General features: G+C 38.2%; 4 protein-coding genes and 1 long non-coding RNA gene across 5 annotated transcripts; all 5 read right to left on the bottom strand.

Moving 5' to 3' along the window:
- Positions 1-48: 48 nt before the first annotated feature.
- On the bottom strand, positions 49-3,851 carry nr5a5 (nuclear receptor subfamily 5, group A, member 5). The gene is made up of 7 exons (XM_020094371.2): positions 3,604-3,851; positions 2,598-2,713; positions 2,334-2,475; positions 1,278-2,035; positions 1,044-1,163; positions 787-934; positions 49-623 (listed from the first exon to the last, which is right to left on the bottom strand). Exons 1-7 carry the CDS (start codon positions 3,701-3,703, stop codon positions 376-378), a joined length of 1,632 nt encoding a protein of 543 aa, XP_019949930.1. The 5' UTR covers positions 3,704-3,851; the 3' UTR covers positions 49-375.
- Positions 3,852-5,381: 1,530 nt separating this feature from the next.
- Positions 5,382-7,301, bottom strand: LOC109634103 (heme-binding protein 2-like). Its single transcript, XM_020094391.2, has 7 exons — positions 7,205-7,301; positions 6,995-7,054; positions 6,642-6,723; positions 6,425-6,545; positions 6,085-6,221; positions 5,810-5,973; positions 5,382-5,692 (listed from the first exon to the last, which is right to left on the bottom strand). Coding segments are annotated over exons 1-7 (681 nt in total). The 5' UTR covers positions 7,207-7,301; the 3' UTR covers positions 5,382-5,577.
- Positions 7,302-9,721: 2,420 nt separating this feature from the next.
- Positions 9,722-11,777, bottom strand: LOC138407681 (uncharacterized). The gene is made up of 4 exons (XR_011241007.1): positions 11,561-11,777; positions 10,674-10,731; positions 10,412-10,575; positions 9,722-10,292 (listed from the first exon to the last, which is right to left on the bottom strand). It is a non-coding gene; the product is annotated as an uncharacterized lncRNA (long non-coding RNA).
- Positions 11,778-13,873: 2,096 nt separating this feature from the next.
- LOC138407680 (heme-binding protein 2-like) lies at positions 13,874-16,215 on the bottom strand. The gene is made up of 7 exons (XM_069524692.1): positions 16,004-16,215; positions 15,809-15,868; positions 15,570-15,651; positions 15,359-15,479; positions 14,728-14,861; positions 14,445-14,608; positions 13,874-14,140 (listed from the first exon to the last, which is right to left on the bottom strand). Exons 1-7 carry the CDS (start codon positions 16,042-16,044, stop codon positions 14,071-14,073), a joined length of 672 nt encoding a protein of 223 aa, XP_069380793.1. The 5' UTR covers positions 16,045-16,215; the 3' UTR covers positions 13,874-14,070.
- Positions 16,216-18,360: 2,145 nt separating this feature from the next.
- On the bottom strand, positions 18,361-20,676 carry LOC138407720 (heme-binding protein 2-like). The gene is made up of 7 exons (XM_069524954.1): positions 20,474-20,676; positions 20,278-20,337; positions 20,039-20,120; positions 19,828-19,948; positions 19,197-19,330; positions 18,914-19,077; positions 18,361-18,627 (listed from the first exon to the last, which is right to left on the bottom strand). Exons 1-7 carry the CDS (start codon positions 20,512-20,514, stop codon positions 18,558-18,560), a joined length of 672 nt encoding a protein of 223 aa, XP_069381055.1. The 5' UTR covers positions 20,515-20,676; the 3' UTR covers positions 18,361-18,557.
- Positions 20,677-20,878: the final 202 nt, after the last annotated feature.

The raw sequence follows: 20,878 nt of genomic DNA, 5'->3' as shown, positions 1-20,878 counted from the left end.
AATGCAAAACCACATTTCTTTATTCAATAATGCACTTTTCTTTCTTATTTGAACAGCTAAGCTCTTCCTTCTTCCCAAAAACATCAAGACAGAAGTTTGATCTGAACTCTCCCAGTACAATACTGGCCAATTCTTTATTAGGCAGTGTGGCTGTGGTAATACTGTTGATAATTTGAACATGGGCAAAGCATGGCACAGGTTTAGTAAATATTCCCCCTCACTGCTGATCCTGGATGATGCATCACTTCTGCGACTGTCATCATAAGTGCTGTTATAGAGAGCATTCCTGTTAACTGTTGCAACAATCATCAGTCGTAAAAAGGACATTTGGAGCTGGAAAGCACAAAATGAGGTACAAACATTTACAGCAACACCTCAGTTGTGCTTGGTGTGAAGCATCTCAGTGAGGAGAGAGTTGCAGGGCAAGTCTCCCAGAAGATGGCGCTGGTACAAATATTCCTCGACCTGCAAGCTAATGCTTCGCACCTCAGGCAGGCGAAGCAGCAGCTGGCCAAACTTATCCGAGTGTCCTGGATGACTTCGCTGCGTGTGCTCCATCAGGGCCCTGTTCACCCTCTCTTGAGTCTGCTCCACCTGCCTGCGATTTTGCACATGTTTCACATCTAGAGCATGAAGAAAAGGGTGTGTATTCATCATAAACACATTATACACACGTGCACACATATTCAATGCTACAGCATGGAAGAAAAAAATAAAAGTCACAATAAATCTAACGTGTTGTTTACAGTGACACTAATGGCTTTTCTTTTAAAAGGGAAAGCTCACCTGGGTTGAATAGCACCAAGTATTTGAGACAGACAAACTCATGTCTGTCTAACTGGAGTGTCTTCAGTTTGGACACCAGGTCTTGGGTCCTGGATACCAGGCTACTCAGTGTCACTCCTGCCTGAGATACGACGTTCGACACTTCAATCTGAATCAGAATGAGAGGAAGGTAATAATTCTGTGCATAATATGAACAACCACAATCCAAAGACATGTTTGATTATCATACGGAGGCAGTTTTGTTGTGCCTGTTGTACCTGTTGTCCTGTGACCAGATATATGCATCCCTCTTTACCATAGGCCACCTGTCTACAGAGGTGGTCCAGGACCAGCAACTCACTCCAGCAGCTCTGCAGCAGCGACATCTGGTCCTCCACCTACGTGAAGTAAGGTTAATATTGAAATTAGAGGACACAATCTTTGACCTGTGTGTCATAGGACTCATCACACAGCTGCTGTCTAATACGTGAGATGACTTAAGGATCTGTCACCTTGAGCTCCTTGAAGAGTGCAGTGTTCCTGGCCCACTCCACAAGACCGTGCAGAGTCTGGTCAGCCATTTTGCACATGATGCTGAATGTATTTAGGCGGTCATGTTTGCCTCGACTGGCCTGTTCCTTCTGCAGGCTGGCCAGGACCTTGGCACACAGCTGGCTCTCATCCTGCTCACCCTGCAGGAGTTGGCTTAAGAAGTTGGTTGTAAGAGGGGCTGGTGGGGGAGTGTCCGGTGTTTGGATTAGAGCTTGGGAAAGAGCGGTATTTGAATTTGATGTGGAGCAGGGGGATGATGCTAGGGTGCCTCTTGGTGTAAAGCAACTCTTTGGGGTTGGGTGCAATGGATAATTTGCGGGAGCCGCACTGCAGCTAAAAGCCATCTCTCCTTTCTCCTGGACAAATGCAGGGAGAGTGCGGCAGTACAGTGTAGGACATGGCAGGGATGGAGGAGTGAGCCCCCGGTTTGCGTGCATTGTGCAGTCCAGTGGCATTGACACGCCTGACTGCCCCATGCCCGAGGAATACATGTGGGGTTGATAAAAAGCATCAGAGGACAACAAAGTGCTTGTGTGACTGCTCATGGGGTGAAGGTCGTTTACAGCTGAGGGACAGTGTCTTTGAGCAGTTTCCATCTTAATCCTGTAGGGAGCGGTGTTTGCTTGTGAATCAACCCTTTGCTGCTTCATCTGCCTGTCCCGTCGATACAGAGGTCCAAATTTATTCCTGCCACCTCTCATACGATCTGCTCTTACAGCTGTTGACAGGACATGAAGAAAAATAGAAAGTTTTACTACACATTATCAGACACTGCCTGAAATGATATTATGTCCCCTTCACTTTAAGAGCTCAGACTACCTCCTCAAGACAACGTCATTATATGTAATCTTGGTCATTACAGGCACTACCTGCACTTGTTTATGACTCCTCAGATAAATCATGTTGGAGAGAAGACAATGCATGTCAGTGGAACAGAAGGCATGTTGCAATCAAGCAGAAGACCTGCCCTACTGCATGAGAGTATACGTGTATGTTTCTGTGTGTGTGGGGGGGACCTTCTCTCTTCATGCCCACTGCCAAACACTTCTGGAAGCGGCAGGAAGGACAACGTTTCCTCTGGGAAAGGTTCATGGGGCAGGTCTGTTGATCTGCACAGGTGTAATGCTTGTTATTCTGCACTGAGCGTTTGAAGAAGCCCTGCAGAGAGAGAAAGTTATAAGAAAATTGCACAGTGGCAATATTACATATGCATCGTTTTTATGACTGGTGCTGTTAGGGTTAGGGTTATGGGTTAGACCACCCAAAACCCTGTGTCGTACCTTGCAGCTTTCACAAGTGAGCAGTCCGTAGTGGTATCCTGACACTTTGTCCCCACAGATGGGACAGCTCTCCTCTGTCTCTGCTCTGCCGTGTGGCTCTGTCTTTAACTCCGGAGCTGGAGAACGACAGTTATCATTTAATCAGATGTACATCGTGACACAAGCTCCTGCTGCTTATGATGGTAACATGGCTAACATGGCACAAGATGGTTAGCAGACTTCTCACTTTGTTATATTGCTTCCACTGGTAATAGTAATACAAACAATGTGTGTGGATTTATATATACTTTTTACATAGCACAAATAACATTCACCCATTCATTCATATTCAACACCTTTTTATCACATTCATCCTCCATCAGCACAGGTACACAGTTAAGGTCAATTTGGGGTTCAGCATCTTATATCTGTGCCAAGTACACTTCAGAATACAGACTGGAAGTGCTGGGGATCGAACCACAGATGGGAGAGACACTTGAATTGAAGCTAGCGTTAGATTTATGGCATTTATTTCACCTCCTACTTTTCGTTGGTGTAGGATAATTTATAACATGGCCCTCCACTTTTGTACCCGTGCAGGTAATATTTCAAGTCAGCCATTAAGAGGATCTATATCTAACACGCACCCTCAGATCGGAGTGCTAGCTCTTTGTCTGCTCTGCTGCTGACATGGAAATGTGTCATCTCCTGATGTTTATTGCTCAGACATTGAGAGCAGCACAGGACCGTCCCTCTGTTGCAGACTGTGCCTTATCTCTCTGCTTGATTTCCTTGACTACGATAGCAGATATGACCCTTACATAATTCTGAGAGAACACAGGTGAAACAAATGAAAATCTGTGGCACAACATTTTAATTCTTTCTTTTCTTCTGGAATTTCATGAGGAGGGAAGAACTGTCTTTTTCGTATCAGAACATGACACAGATTTCCAGACACTGAAAAAAAGACATCTAAAACATACATACTGTACAAGTTCAACCAAGTGGACGTCCATCCTGCACTCACATGTTGATGATCCCTCTGAATATAACTCATTGTCCGGGTAGCTGCCAGGGTGCTGGACAAGAGGCTGGGGCGGCTGTGGGTGATAACCTGCTAGGTCCATTCCGGCAGGTGGGTCTTGAACTCCACAGTCAGTCCAGGCTGATCTTCATTGTTGCAGAGATCAGGAGACCAGACAGACGCCGCGGCCAAGACAGAGACAGGGCAACAGGCAGGCCGAGCAGCCCCGGTGGACTGATGGTCGTTTGAGGCCCACAGGTGGACTTTGATCTGTAGTGAGCGTCATAAAACCTCTCCTGAATGGCACTCCTATACAGATTGTCAGTCAGTCAGTAAGCCAGCCAACCAACCTGGCAGCCACCAGCTGGATTCTCACTGCAGTGAAGTCACTCACAAGTGATTGGAGATGAGGGGCCTAACTACGTACAACTATGAGACACTAGTTTAATCTTTAGCAATGTATTATATTTTGTGAACTGATCATCTTTGTGCTAAATTAAGTGGTAACTGTAGTTGTTGTAGGTGTAGTTCAGCAAAAAAGTACAAACTCCTCCTAAAATGTTTTGGATTTAGTATTTAGTGGCAGACAAGTATTTCTCATCTCAGTTACAGTACTTTCCAATGTTCATTCATGCATGAACTCATTTGAGTTGATCAGGTGGATTATCCACTTTATTAAGTAATTCAGGAAAGATCAATAGATTCTGAAAACTTGTATCAGTTGCTGTAACGCTGGGTGATTATGCTGTTTCACATTGTCATCGCCTGAGGTGATAAGTCGCCGTTCAACAGCCCAAATCCCAGAGACGTCTTTAATGGATCTCACGATGACGTCAAAGTCAAAGGGAGGGCAGTTCAAGGGTGGATGGTTATGACACCTGCACATTAGATTGTAACTGGATTATGACATCCATCAATAAAAAAGGCCATCTACTATTGTCACCAGATGATTCGCTTATGTAAAATCTGCATGAAATAAAAAATATTCAAAGGTCCCTGTTGCATATCAAAGAAAAAGCCAAAGTGCTGGAAAGTACAGAGCAGTTTAATTCTGCCCTTGTTGAATTGAGTACGGCCATCCAGTGGTATTCAATTTTATTGCTCTAAACTTGCGTGAGAATAGCTTGTTTTTGGCAGCCCTCATACTAAACTAGCTGATTATCTCCACCAATGAGGTTATGTTTTCATATCTGTTTATCAGTCAGGAGGATGATGCAAATGCTGCTGACCCAATTTCCATGAAAGTTTGTGGAAGAACCAATAAAATCTTTGTGCAGATCTGAATCAGAGGGTAGATTAAGGATTGTTTCCATTTTTTTTTTTACATTGTGAGATTCTTTTTTTATTTTTTTTGAAAATTATTCATGGATCTTGATGAAATAAAATCTGGCATGTTTAGTGGACTGATATTTATCCGTGTGTGCAAGTTAGTGCGGATCAAAATAAAAATCAGGGTCAAGTGAATTTAAATGTGGTTTCATAAGGGAACTTTTAAAGATGTCACTCTATTGAGTATTGCACCACTTTCCATGATATTCTGTGGAGGGGTGGTGCATGCCCAAAGAAACATCTCATTCAGTTTATGAGTGGATCAGGATAAACAAGCAGATCAATTAAGTTGCAAATATATTTTGTAGCAGATCCAGGTAAATGGATAAATCTAGGCTTTTTTCCAACACCTGCTGAAACATGGTGAAATAGGGTGCAGGCATGTGAGCTCTGATTTCCCTCCTAGTTTTTTGGTCCAAACAGGAAGCTCAATCAAGACTAACCACAAGAAATCCCAGTGAAAAGGTAACTTTATTGAGTATAGAAGAAAACCTGCCAGCTTAAAACCTTCATCCCATCTAACATAGGGTGAATTTATTTAATCCTAAATCTAAATCTGGGCTTTCATCAGAGGCTTCTTCAGATGACACATTATAACTTGAGGATGTTAAGTAGAAGTCCATCTGCAACATCTCGACAGGCAGGCGACTAGTCCATTTCATCACTGCTGGAACTGCTGGAGCTATCAGAGCTACTGGAGCTTGACGACTCGTCCACACCAACAAACCACACCTCGTTGTACCTGTTAATCTCTGTCGTCACACTGCGAGGAACAACACACAGAAATCATCACTTAATAAGCCATTTAACTTTTCTCTTATTGTTTCTTTCTGATTATGATGAATGATTGATTATGAGAGAATGATGGGGATTTGTTTACTCGTTATATATGGCAGCATAGTAGAAGTCTTCTATGTATTTCACACCAACTAAGTTGAGATGAAATGACAGACTGCTTGCTGTGACGTTGTCAGACATGACTGTCATCCATCCATCGTAGCTCTTTGTGAACACTGTCATGTTGGGCGTTTCATGGATATACACCTGCAAGTCAACTCTCATTAACTGCCAGAGGCTTTGGTCAATGTCACAGAATCAGATCAAACATGATCAAGATTATGGCCAAACAATTGTTGATGTGTTTTTTATGTTTACCATATCATTCATGGGACTGGGGGGGGCTGTCTGATATTCAGCTGGCAGCAAGAAACTGATAATGAAGACAGCACTTTCCAAAGAAATGTTGAAAGGTATTTTCAAAAGAACAGGGAATGTAGCAGCCATTATTGTTCCTAAAGGACGACAGTAAGAGAGCAGAGCAAATTCTTATTTAGTAATGTCAGAAATTGGAATAATATAGCAAACACACAAAAATGTCAATTTAAAGCACTTTTGAATTGTAGCAATTATTGAAAATAAATCTTAATCTCAATGAGACTACCTGTTTATAAAGAGTATTAAATAAAACATGAATAAATAGACTTAGCATATGAACCATTGTCGTTGGCACCGTCGAAGTATTCCAGTAGTCGTTTGAATGAATCCATTGCTGCAAAGTCCATGGAGAAGGACTTCTCATTAGTAGAAACCCACTTCACAGATTCATAGTGACGTTCCTGCGGGACACGAGCAAACATGGAGGATATATTTTATTTTTAAGTTTCTGGCACTTGAAATGTGAAAATGTTTCTCTCTTGTTCAGAGACACTCACCTCAAAATCCAAATGGTCAGAAATCAGATCATACAGCAGACAATCCTCTGTCTCAGTACAGGTGAGTAACCCAGAGGAGTTCCTTTGAAATAATAACATTATTAAAACGGCACTGGTGCAGTAATAATTACCTGTGCCAGACTCTGAGTTAAAATGTGAATTTTCCATCACTTATTTATCCATTAGTTTATTTCATTAGCTGGATTAGCTTTGCCCTGAATTTTTTTGAAGCACTTTGTAACACTGTTTAGATATGTGCTATAAAAATAAAACAACTATTACTATTATTACACTCTGTAACTTTGGTTCCCTGCACACATCTGCTAAAAGGGGAATGAATCCAGGTTTCTTACCCAACTCCAGCCTCAGCTGTCAGCATCATCAGGAGGCAGAAAACCCCTGAAAGAAGCATCCTGGAACACACACAGTGTTTTCATTCAGACTTAACAAGCTGATTTTGCTTATCCAGTGAAAAAAGGACAGTTCAAGCTCAATCCATGCAGAGAGAAATATCTATTCACTGATTTCTATCTAAGGCAATCTGAAAAATAAACTGCACTTACATTAATACATGTAGTGTTGTATTCCTTGAAATTCAAAAAACTGGCTCTTTGCAGCTTGGTCCTACAGCTTTTTAAAAGGAAAACTGGCCCCTCCCTCAACCAATAACATAAACCAAACTACAGACTGTAAAGACAGTATAGAATGCAAATGGTAAAACCAAACTAGGAACAAGAAAAACTGGAGTGACTTAAATAACAAACAGAGAAGAGCTTAAAGAAGATTCAATTTGGACAATCCTGATGAACAAGCCCATGAAGCAACACTACATGAAATATTGTCAGTGTGAACTAATGGTAAACCCTCAATATCAGCAAACAGTACAAATATTTCAAGCTACTTTTATAATAAACCTTAAATTTCACATTCTCAGATAGATAAAATATTTGGGGCTACTGGAACAAGAAATGGATGGACACGGGGAAATACGTAACTGTTGGAATGCTACTTTACAAACTATCCCAGAGAGAGGAGATATATGCAGAGGATGTGGGACCTATAGGTACTTCAAAACCCATCATCAAGACTAAGATATATACCCTCAAGTTTGACCTGTATCAAGGCCAAAATACTTGATGATGCTAAGGTGCAGAACTGAGGTCATGTCCTTAACATCCGCTGGCAGCCCCGAACACCTGCTAACATCTACTGTTAGTTGGTAACTTAAATTGTGCAGAAGACCTTAAAATGTACAAGGGATATTCACCATCTAGTCCTATATTCTAAAAGGTCACTTACCAGCTCAGGAGCCACATGCTTTTGACAAGAACATGGTGTCACTTTCTAAGTGTTTGCTATTGCTCCTGGCTGTTGAGACCAATTGTCAGTGAGTAAAGGGATTAGTGTGACTAATATTACTAATACTGAGAGCTCACATTATGGTACTAATGTTAAAGCTATATGTATTAGCAGTTGGAATTAAAATCAAGGGTAAGGAACCTTTTTGCTATACTTTTTGTTGTACTTCCAAGTGCTAAACAACAGGTCATTGGAAATACCATGACGTGTATGACTGAGAATCTCCACAGACATATTTTACTTATTTTGGAGCTTGTCGTTGCATTGCGGCTCAATGATTTCATGTTGTGGGTTAAGGGAGTTCCTTACCAGTGTTTTGTGATGACACACTGAATAGGAATAATATAACAAGGGGTGTACTAGGGCAGCTGAGTGGGAGCTGCTGTATATGTATATTTATTTGCATTTGTGCTGATCCAGAATACACATTATAGACTAGGATGCTTTAGCCCTGGGCCTACAAGCTGCATTTGATCCTGTAACTGTGGTTTTTAAAAACAGCTGTAACCTCTTTCAGTTGTTTTGTTTAAATAGTTTTGTCAGAGTCTGTGTATGTCCTCTTTCAACTGATACCACTGTACCAAAATTCACTGCAATTCATTTAGATGGCAGTCACGAGGTGGTCCTCTATGTAGTAGTGATTATAGATCAAAATTGAAATGAAGAAATGTAAAAGGCGATTTGCCATATCCTGCTTCCTGTGTATCCTGTTTTCTGCTAATGCATTCTAATTGGTCAGTTAAAGATTTCAGAATCAGAATCTGGGCTTATTACCAAGTAGGTTAATAAAAATAAACAAAATGTATGTATACATTTTCATATACAGGGATTGTGCAATACGTTGTAAAGAAAAGGATTGTGCAATTTTGACAATAAGATATTTAAAATTTGCACCTGATTGTGATAGGACACCTTTCTCGATGAAACCAAGTCTAAGGTGTCTAAGGAAATAAATGAAATTGACTGACGATCTCAAGGAGGACAAGGACGATCATTGTGTCTGACAGCCAAATGTAAACAATCTTAAGAAAGTTTAGGGCCTTTGAACCAGTCATGGCGGTGTTAACAACTATATTTCACCCTCACACAAATACTCAGATAAAAGTATTTTGCAAAGACTGAAAAGGTGCAAATCTGATTTAATGGAACTATTGCTATTGTTTTGATCCCTTACAAGGGTTAGTGGGGTTAGGGTTAGGGTATGAAAAAAACCCTCAGATTATTTATTTCTTTTACCCCATGATATTAAGTTTTGTGGCTACAATTCCATTAGCCTCCATTCATTCATTAAGGTCAATCTTTATGAAATGTGAAATATTCAAGGATAACAAATGCATATACATAAAAAGCCTCAACTGCTGATGTGTATGTGCATAGCAGTGTAATTCTGGAGATATTGGTCTTGTTGTTCTTGGTGGTATTATCTGTGGTTTGTTAAGTAATATTAGTCTTAACTGTGATGAGAATATGTTGTATCTTGTTTTGTGTAAATAGTTCTGTCAGAGTCTGTCTATGGAGAGCGTGTCCTCTATCCTCTGATACCATCGTACTGAAATTTGCTGCAATTCACCTGGAGGGCAATCACAAGGTGGTCCTCAATGAATGGGAGTGAATGGAGCGAGCATGGAGGTATGCAATCTACTGGATGCCATTTTTTTTGTTTTTACAGAATGAGCTGCTTTAGACACATTTCAGAATCAGTCCAACCAAGAATGATCACATGAAGTCACCCCAAAAAGAAACTTTATTGAAAGCCATCAAACAAAGTAATACAGTCAGCACAATAGTCCACATGATGCAATCTGTTCACATAGATTTTCAAATTGTCACTGTAAGGGTTATTTATATGATATATAACTTGCAGCTATAGGGAAGTTTGGGTCTTCCCATTCATGCTGTCGTTGCATGCCGTTCATGATTGCAACTCTTCACTGGAGTTACACACGGGTTCAACTGAACAACATAAAACACCTCATTTTGTCTGTGCCCCACGGTCGACAATGGACTGCAAAAAGCAAATACACACACACACACACACACACAAACACACACACACACACACACACACACACACACACACACACACACACACACACACACACACACACACATTTACATGGATTTAATCTTTGTATTTTATTTTACAAGTCCAACCTGTTCCCACAAGCTTATTTATGTGACACAATATGACTTGAAGTTGCAGTGAAGGTCCAGTGGCTGTTCAGTCCTGGCTGGGACACAATGGCTCCCCCAACAACCATCACTTCATTGTGCGTCTCCCTCATCATTGAACTGCAAACACACACACACAATTTATTGTAATATGCATATATATGTATATATATATATATATAATGTTTTTTTCCTTCTCATCATTATCTTTCTGATTATTATGAAGTTGATTTGTTTACCTGTTGTATGAGGCAGAGAGTTGGAAGTCCTTCATGTAATTTGTATGAACTGAGTCAATGTTTTTAGACAGAGTGAGTGCATTCTTTCTTTCAGCCCTTTTTGTCAGCCGTCCATCATAGCTCGCTACGTACACATTAAACTCCACCGTGGTAAAAATGTACACCTACAAGGAAACTTTAATCAGCTGCTGGAGCTTATGGCAAAAATATCACTTTAATATTATAAAAGGCAATAATGTTTTTTGGTATTATAGAAACTCACCCTGTCGTCAGTGGAACTGGGGGCATCTTCTTGCTACTCAGCTGGCACCAACGTATGTCTGTGAAGATAGCAGATTGCTGAGGAGGCTGATGAGGAAACTAGCGTAACAATAGGTTTTGCCATTTTGATTTTTGTTCCTAAAGGAAGAAATAAAGAACTTTTTACATGTAAGCAACTGGAATTCCATTACAAACATTTATTGTACACAAAAAGCATAAGAAAATAAAAACATGAAGGTATGTGTAGTTACCTTGAATAGTCACTTAGTACCACAGGGTCAAAAGATAGGTTGGAAAAACTGCTATTAAATACATCACAATGGAAAAAAACTACTATAGATATTGTAAAGTAAATTAACTTCTAATTTTTTAAGCTGAAAAATCATTATACTTGAGCATCTTGAATGTTGTAACTATTTTCTTTATTGAAAAATGAAGGTATGTTTTGTGTTTGAATTTATTGTTTGTTGAACCTTGTGCTGTATTTATTTTGTGCACAGATCAATCTCAATGAGACTACCTGTTCTTAAAAAGTATTTACATGGAGGAGAGGGTTCTTTTTTCATTTTTAATTCTGGCACCTGAAATGTGAAAATGTTTCTCTCCAGCTCAGAGACAATCACCTCAAAATCACCAGTCTGACAAATCACATCAAACATCAGACACTGCTCTGCCTCAGGACAGAAGTCTAAGTCAGAGGAGTTGCAGTGAAATTAATGAGAATTTTATTACAAAAAAGAAAGATGGCACTGGTACAGACATTAAGAGATGTTGATCTAGGATTTTAAAGTTTGAGTTGTGGCGGCAACAGTGCCCATGAGTTTTTACTCTGTAACTTTGATTGACTGCAGAAATCTGCTCAAAGGGGATTAAATCCAAGTTTCTTACCCGAATCTGACCTCAGCTGTCAGCACCAGCAGGAAGCCTAATAGCCCTGAAAAAAGCATCCTGGTTTTCATTTCATTTATTCCTGATTTCGTTAATCAAATAAAATAAATCTTCAACATTTAAACCTGGTTCACACAAACAAAAATGTATATTTAATGTTTTCTATCTGAGACAATCTAGAAAAATAAAACTACTTTCACCTTCCAAAAAAACAACAACAACTGGAGTTTTGCAACCTGAATCCACTTTCTGTTTACATAAGCTAATTTGGCCACGCCCTGAACCTATAGCACAAAGCACACTATGGATCATAAAGACCTATGGGGAACCAAAACAGAAACAATAAACAAACAGAGACATATTTGAATGTATGTGTCATTTGAATCAACATAACAAGGCATTTTTGTTGTATATATTATTTTAGGCAGCTCAAAGAAGAGCCAAGGTTAAACTTGCCAGGGGGCTCCAGAGTCCAACTCAACACCGGGCACTTTAACAGCACTAGAACAAATAACACAAACTTCGTTAAAATTAAAACTACTCTAAATGTCAATATTGTTATTTATGCAGACATTGTGTTTGGAACATTTTCTTTTCAATGAAAAAAACATTTCTTCTTTTAAGACAAGTAACTTCACTATTATTATATTAAATAGTGACGCCTGTGATTATTATTATTTTAAGTTGTGTGTGGAGATCTGCCTTACTGACTACCCCATGCACATATTTCAACAGTATTAACAAAAGTTAGAACAAAATACAAAACTTCAAGTAAAATGTTCTTTTGGAAACATCTGGATAGATATTTTCTGTGTGCATTCTTAGATGACTTGAATATTGATTTTTGAAATGTTCAAGTATCTCTGATCTCTGATCACAGTTAAGTCCAGGATTTAAAATGTCACTTCACAGCATGTTTGAGTTTGAATACAGGGTCAAACCAAAGTGCTATTAAATACAACACTACAAATGGAAATAGTGGTAAAGATTTAGCAAGTAAATTATTTAATTCATAGTAATATTTCTTTATTGGGTATTTAAGTGCAAATACATGCATGAATTTCAGGTTTGAAATTCACTTTGACTATGATATTATGACAACCAGCTGCAGATTATCTCATTTTGAAAGAACTAGTTTATAAAATAGTTTAAACTCCACAAACAACTGGTGTGTTTTGTGTACCACCAACCACCATTAAAGGTCCAGTGTGTAGGATTTAGGTGAAAGGGAGAATAATCCTCATGATGTTTTCACTAGATCATTTAACCAAATTGTATGAATTGTAGTTTTCTTTATCCCTAAAAAGGCCCTTTATATTTAAATACTTTATATTTACATGGAGGAGACCCTCTCTACGGAGGCCGCCGTGTTTTTTTCATTAGTCCAGACTGGACAAACTAAACACCTTTTGAGACAACTCATGTTTTGGAAGGAGAGGGTTGAGGTGAGGGGTATCCAGATGCAAAAATTCCACACACAGTACCTATAATTTAACTGTACAACAACAGCTAAGTGTGTCATAGCCGCTTGTGTGTATTTACTTTTCTTTTGTTGCAGCTTGGAACTGTCCTCATGCTTACAGCGTTTGATCTAAGCTAAGTTACACATCCTGTACTGAGAAGCTCAAGCCTTGGGTCATTGCAAACTGTATTTTAGCTTGTTGCTGAGCTTATTTCTTAACAGCGGTAATATTTGTTTTAGTTGCTTTATTAACATATATCAGCACTTGTTAATGTCACAACATTAAGTGCAACTGACGCGTTCAGTGTCCTCTGAAGTCACAAAGAAGAACTGCAACTATAAACAGTTTTCATTTCTTTATGATATTTTTTAAATCAATGTCAAAAGGAATAATGATATAATTTTTTTTCCTCTAATGATTTTGTGTGTTTTTTTCTTGTAATGTATTTCTCCATTAACCTTGATGACAGAGTGAGAGAATATAGAAAAATGCTATGACAGGTCTGAAGTCATTGCTTCACGCAAAGAGGAAGTTAACATGTCATCTATCAAAGTTGTTGAATTTAGTTTAACTCCTGTAGATTTATGAACAAGAGGAAAAAGTATTGAGAAAATGGGAAATCACCCAGAATATAACATAGTTTATCCTCATTTTATTTAGTAGGTCAAGAGAGGTGGACTGTGATCCTAGAAAAATGGTCTTGTTGAACGTAGTTGTGTCAGTTGGTTGTATTCTGGAATTGTTCTGGTCCACACTGGATAGAAACAGATTGTATTTTGCAGGACTTATTTATTACTGAGTTTCTGCTCGAGACACATTTTATGATTATCAACTAAGAACAGCCACAGAATCACTGCAGGAAGGAGCCTTTATTGAATACAACAGAAAACCATCACAGAAGCTGGCTTGAAACCATCATGGTGTATTCTGTTCATATACATTTTAAATGCGGGATGTCATTGTAATTCTATGAAATGACACTTTATGACTTGAAGCGATAGTGAAGCAAAATCCAAGCTGCTACATTTATGTTGTCATGGATCCACTTCAGTTACACACGGGCTCACCCAGAGCAACAAACAGCACCTCACTGTGCCTGTTAGTGATCGACAGTGGACTGCAAGAAAAACACACACACACACACACACACACACACACACACACACACACACACACACACACACAATGTGTAATAATGGTAAGAAAAAAATACAAATTATTGTAAAATTATATATCTTTAATTTCTAAATTGAAAAACCAAAAGTAAAACAATAAAATAATAAAACACTACATAAACACCAGATTGAACAGGTAGGTGCACTCACTTTTTGCAGAATAAAACATTAACAAAAAATTATTTCCTTTGGGCTTTTCTCATTATTCTTTTTTCTGAATATTAGAATGAAAGGTGATTTGTTTACCTGATATATGTAAGAGCAAAGTGGTAGGTTTTATCGTAGTTTGCACCAACTGAGTCAAGGTCACTGGCCAAACTTTGTGCTGCGTCATTGTCGGACTTGTCATTTATCAATCCATCGTAGCCTTGTACATACACATCAACTTCAGGTGCATTAATGATGTAAACCTGCAAAGAAACTGTCATTATCTGCTGGAGTTTGTGGAGACATCACAAAATCACTTCAAACATGATCAACGTGATGATGTTTTTTCTCTCTTGACAGTTTTTGTGCTGAAGTAGCTTACATGTTCACCAGTAGGAGTGGGGGGGGTTTCCTGATATTCAGCTGGGAGCGCCATAAATACATTGTAGGTTGTTTCCAAAGTATTGCCGTGAGGTACCAAAATGCCAATTTGTTCTATCATGTCAATCTTTGCTCCTTAAGAGGAAGACATTGAGGAAATTTTGTTTTTAGAAATGTCAGTAATTGGAATTACATAACATCATCAAACAAACACAAAAGCGTAAAAATACATGAAAATATGTGTATTTGTATGAGTTGAATATTGATTTTAGAAATGTTCAAGTATCTCTGATCTCTGATCTCTGATAAGTCCAGTAATTAAAATGTCACTTCACAGCATATTTGTGTTTTACCACAGGCTCAAACTAAAGTGCTATTAAAACAACACTACAAATGGAAATAGTTGTAAAGATTTTGCAAGTAAATAATTTAATTCATAGTAATATTTCTTTATTGGGTATTTCAGTGCAAATACGCGTATGAATTCTTGTATCTTCTGCTTGTCCAAGCTTATACTCTAATTATTTTGTGCACAGACCTCACTTGAAAGTGAAATCCTGATCTAAACTAGACATTTCAATACTTTAATAGTCTCCAAGTAGTAATACATAAAACATCAATCATGTACGCACCATTTTCGTTGGCACCATTGAAATATTTCTCCAATCGTTTGAATCCGTTAACTAATGCAATGTCAATGGAAAAGGCTGTCTCATCAGTTACCACATTAGTCACTGATTCATAGTGACGGACCTGAGGGACAAGAGCAAACATGGTGGAGAGGATTATTGTTTCTGGCTCCACAGATATGAAAATGTTTCTTTCTTGTTCAGAGGCACAAACCTCAAAATCCTCAGTCTGACAAATCAGATCAAACAGAGCACACGGTTCTGTCACAGAACAGAGCTCTGATCCAGAGGAGTTTCTGTGAAATCATAGAGCAAAACATAAAGAGATATATGATATGAAGGTAAAAATCACCTGAATGTAATTCATAACTTTATTCTTCCTCCGGTTTTCTCTCTGTAACTTAAGTTGCCTGCAGAAATCTGCTGAAAGGGGATTCAATCCAGGTTTCTTACCCAACTCTGGCCTCAGCTGTCAGCACCAGCAGGAGGCCAACAAGCCCTGAAAGAAGCATCCTGACACACACAAAGTGTTTTCATTCAGAATCAACATCCTGATTTTGTTCATTCAGTGAAAAAAGTCTTCACACAACATTCAAGCTCAGCTCATACAACCAGAAATCTCTGTTTAGTGATTTAATCCGTACTTACATCTTGGCAGATTGTTTCACCTGAAAACTGGATCTTTGCATCCTGGTCCAAAGCAGCTATTTATTCACTTTCTGGTGATGAAATGAAATGTCGCCACTCCCTGAATCATTCAGATATTTGTAGATGAGCTCAAAGAAGAGCTGGTTTGATCTATAATCTGTGCCAGGGAGCAGTGTAGTTCCAGGGATTTAACATTCAACTCATCAGCCAGGTTTAATACTCAGTTTGGGTTGAGACAGCTGGAGACTTGTGATTCATCACAGACTAGTGTTTTCACTGTTCAGGTTTAATAACAGTAAACTGTAGACAAAGAAGGATGTGTTTGTTCACTTTGACTTTGATACAACATGTTGCTCACTGTTTGTCACCTATGCCAACCTCACCTGTCCAGTGCTCTGCTACTATACATGACACCAAATAGAAAAATATCATCTGTCATAAGGTTTAATCATCTAAATGTCGACCTTTTGTTTTGCTGTTGTCACTTGCAGGTGTAATCTATCTCTTAAAGTGACCTGATTTCTTGTTCTGGTCCCTCTACAGTCACACCCATAGAGACGAGGAAGCTTTGGTGATCTATCAGGCTACAAGGATCGATCCAGCTGTTATAACCTAAAAAGAGTAGATAGCAAATCCATCATTTAAATTACAATCTTCATGATTTGGTTTTATCAGTGGATACATTTGGATCATGGATACATTTCCTTTTTTGAGATAAGTCACTTTTATAAGTTTAAGGTTGAAAGGAAATATTGACACTGATCATTGATTGAGTTGGTATGAAGAAGTATAAGTGTCAGTTTTACATCCAAACATTAACTCAAATAAGATGAAAATCTTAAAGTGAAAAACAAATACACATGAACTATGTCTAAAAGTTAAACATTTGAGGATCTGCAGACCTCTTGTCCTGAAGAGAGTTTTCTATTGGCACTGCTGAATTTCATTTGGACGGATACAAGGTGGCAACCTCTCAAGAAAACCTGCTTTGGTGTTTAATATTTACTTCAACCTTCAGATATTATTTAATGAGATTAACAAAATATATTTAGAACAAACAACTTTTTCTCAAAGTCAGAACAAAATGTTTTCTTTCAAGTCAAATAGCCTCAGGAAACATCCAGAAGGGTGAACTGTCTGAGTCATCTCAGGTTTGGCTTTCTTTTATTATAATATTACCGCTAACTACTGCATATAATGTCATATTGAGAGTACTGGTTTATAAAACCAAAGTTCCACAAACCACTTCATTATAAGAGCTTTGTGAACCATCATCAGAATAATTAAGCAGCACAACAACAGCTAAGTGTGTTGGAGCTGCTGTTGTGTTTTTATTTTTCTATTTGTTGCAGACTGGAACTTTCCCCATGCCCACAGTGTTTGAGTAGAGTGTTGTTAAATATGTATGACTGAGAAGCTCAAGCCTCGGGTCAATGCAAACTGTATTTTAGCTTGTTGCTGAGTTTATTTCTTAACAGCAGTAATATTTGTTTTAGTTGCTTTATTAAAATATATCAGCACTTGTTAATGTCACAACATTAAGTGCAACTGAGGCGTTCAGTGTCCTCTAAAGTCACAGAGAAGAACTGCAACACTAAACAGTTTTCATTTTTTTATGATATTTTTGAAATCAATGTCAAAAGGAATCGGTCTATAATTATTGAAGCAACACAGAGCATCTGCTTTAACACAAAAATAACTGTGGCAACTTTTCAGTCGTCCAGCACAATGCCTGTTGTCAAAGACAAGATGTGGGCAAGAGGTTGTTATATTCATTTTGAAGATCTGCTGATTGGAAAAGATTTATTATGATGATAGTTATCAGCATTGATTCAATTTTAATCATCATTATTTTAGTATCGATCACCCCATGACATACTTCTATGAATATTTTAAATATAAATTTTTTTTTCCGTTAATGATTTTGTGTGTTTTTTTTCTTGTAATGTATTTCTCCATTAACCTTGATGACAGAGTGAGAGAATACAGAAAAATGCTACGACAGGTTTGCTCAAAGATTAAGTTAACATGTCATCTATCAAAGTTGTTGAATTTAGTTTAACTCCTGTAGATTTATGAACAAGAGGAAAAAGTTACAAGAGGAAAAAGTATTGAGAAAATGGGAAATCACCCAGAATATAACATAGTTTATCCTCATTTTATTTAGTAGGTCAAGAGAGGTGGACTGTGATCCTAGAAAAATGGTCTTGTTGAACGTAGTTGTGTCAGTTGGTTGTATTCTGGAATTGTTCTGGTCCACACTGGATAGAAACAGATTGTATTTTGCAGGACTTATTTATTACTGAGTTTCTGCTCGAGACACATTTTATGATTATCAACTAAGAACAGCCACAGAATCACTGCAGGAAGGAGCCTTTATTGAATACAACAGAAAACCATCACAGAAGCTGGCTTGAAACCATCATGGTGTATTCTGTTCATATACATTTTAAATGCGGGATGTCATTGTAATTCTATGAAATGACACTTTATGACTTGAAGCGATAGTGAAGCAAAATCCAAGCTGCTACATTTATGTTGTCATGGATCCACTTCAGTTACACACGGGCTCACCCAGAGCAACAAACAGCACCTCACTGTGCCTGTTAGTGATCGACAGTGGACTGCAAGAAAAACACACACACACACACACACACACACACACACACACACACACACACACACAATGTGTAATAATGGTAAAAAAAATACAAATTATGTATACTTTTCATATCTAAATTGAAAAACCAAAAGTAAAACAATACAATAATAAAATATATCATAAACACCAGATTGAACAGGTAGGTGCACTAATTTATTACAGAATATAACATTAGCAAAAATAATTTCCTTTGGGCTTTTTTCATTATTCTTTTTTCTGAATATTAGAATGAAAGGTGATTTGTTTACCTGCTATATGTACCAGTAAAGTGGTAGGTTTTATCGTAGTTTGCACCAACTGAGTCAAGGTCACTGGCCAAACTTTGTGCTGCGTCATTGTCGGACTTGTCATTTATCAATCCATCGTAGCCTTGTACATACACATCAGCGTCGAGCGAGCTAATGATGTAAACCTGCAAAGAAACTGTCATTATCTGCTGGAGTTTGTGGAGACATCACAAAATCACTTCAAACATGATCAACGTGATGATGTTTTTTCTCTCTTGACAGTTTTTGTGCTGAAGTAGCTTACATGTTCACCAGTAGGAGTGGGGGGGGTTTCCTGATATTCAGCTGGGAGCGCCATAAATACAGTGTAGGTTGTTTCCAAAGTATTGCCGTGAGGTACCAAAATGCCAATTTGTTCTATCATGTCAATCTTTGCTCCTTAAGAGGAAGACATTGAGGAAATTTTGTTTTTAGAAATGTCAGTAATTGGAATTACATAACATCATCAAACAAACACAAAAGCGTAAAAATACATGAAAATATGTGTATTTGTATGAGTTGAATATTGATTTTAAAAATGTTCAAGTATCTCTGATCTCTGATCAAAGATAAGTCCAGTAATTAAAATGTCACTTCACAGCATATTTGTGTTTTACCACAGGCTCAAACTAAAGTGCTATTAAAACAACACTACAAATGGAAATAGTTGTAAAGATTTTCCAAGTAAATAATTTAATTCATAGTAATATTTCTTTATTGAGTATTTAAGTGCAAATACTCGCATGAATTCTTGTATCTTCTGCTTGTCCAAGCTTATACTCTAATTATTTTGTGCACAGACCTCACTTGAAAGTGAAATCCTGATCTCAACTAGACATTTCAATACTTTAATAGTCTCCAAGTAGTAATAAAGAAGACATCACTCATGTACGCACCATTTTCGTTGGCACCATTGAAATATTTCTCCAATCGTTTGAATCCGTTAACTAATGCAATGTCAATGGAAAAGGCTGTCTCATCAGTTACCACATTATTCACTGATTCATAGTGACGGACCTGAGGGACAAGAACAAACATGGTGGAGAGGATTATTGTTTCTGGCTCCACAGATATGAAAATGTTTCTTTCTTGTTCAGAGTCACAAACCTCAAAATCCTCAGTCTGACAAATCAGATCAAACTGAAGACACGGTTCTGTCACAGAACAGAGCTCTGATCCAGAGGAGTTTCTGTGAAATTATAGAGCAAAATATAAAGAGATATATGATATGAAGGTGAAAATCACCTGAATGTAATTCATAACTTTATTCTTCCTCCGGTTTTCTCTCTGTAACTTAAGTTGCCTGCAGAAATCTGCTGAAAGGGGATTCAATCCAGGTTTCTTACCCAACTCTGGCCTCAGCTGTCAGCACCAGCAGGAGGCCAACAAGCCCTGAAAGAAGCATCCTGACACACACAAAGTGTTTTTCATTCAGAATCAACATCCTGATTTTGTTCATTCAGTGAAAAAAGTCTTCACACAACATTCAAGCTCAGCTCATACAACCAGAAATCTCTGTTTAGTGATTTAATCCGTACTTACATCATGGCAGATTGTTTCAACTGAAAACTGGATCTTTGCATCCTGGTCCAAAGCAGCTATTTATTCACTTTCTGGTGATGAAATGAAATGTCGCCACTCCCTGAATCATTCAGATATTTGTAGATGAGCTCAAAGAAGAGCTGGTTTGATCTATAATCTGTGCCAGGGAGCAGTGTAGTTCCAGGGATTTAACATTCAACTCATCAGCCAGGTTTAATACTCAGTTTGGGTTGAGACAGCTGGAGACTTGTGATTCATCACAGACTAGTGTTTTCACTGTTCAGGTTTAATAACAGTAAACTGTAGACAAAGAAGGATGTGTTTGTTCACTTTGACTTTGATACAACATGTTGCTCACTGTTTGTCACCTATGCCAACCTCACCTGTCCAGTGCTCTGCTACTAT

The sequence above is a fragment of the Paralichthys olivaceus genome, chromosome 5, assembly GCF_024713975.1.
Source record: "Paralichthys olivaceus isolate ysfri-2021 chromosome 5, ASM2471397v2, whole genome shotgun sequence".
Lineage (NCBI taxonomy): Eukaryota > Metazoa > Chordata > Actinopteri > Pleuronectiformes > Paralichthyidae > Paralichthys > Paralichthys olivaceus.
This window is presented reverse-complemented; position numbering and strand designations above follow the sequence as displayed.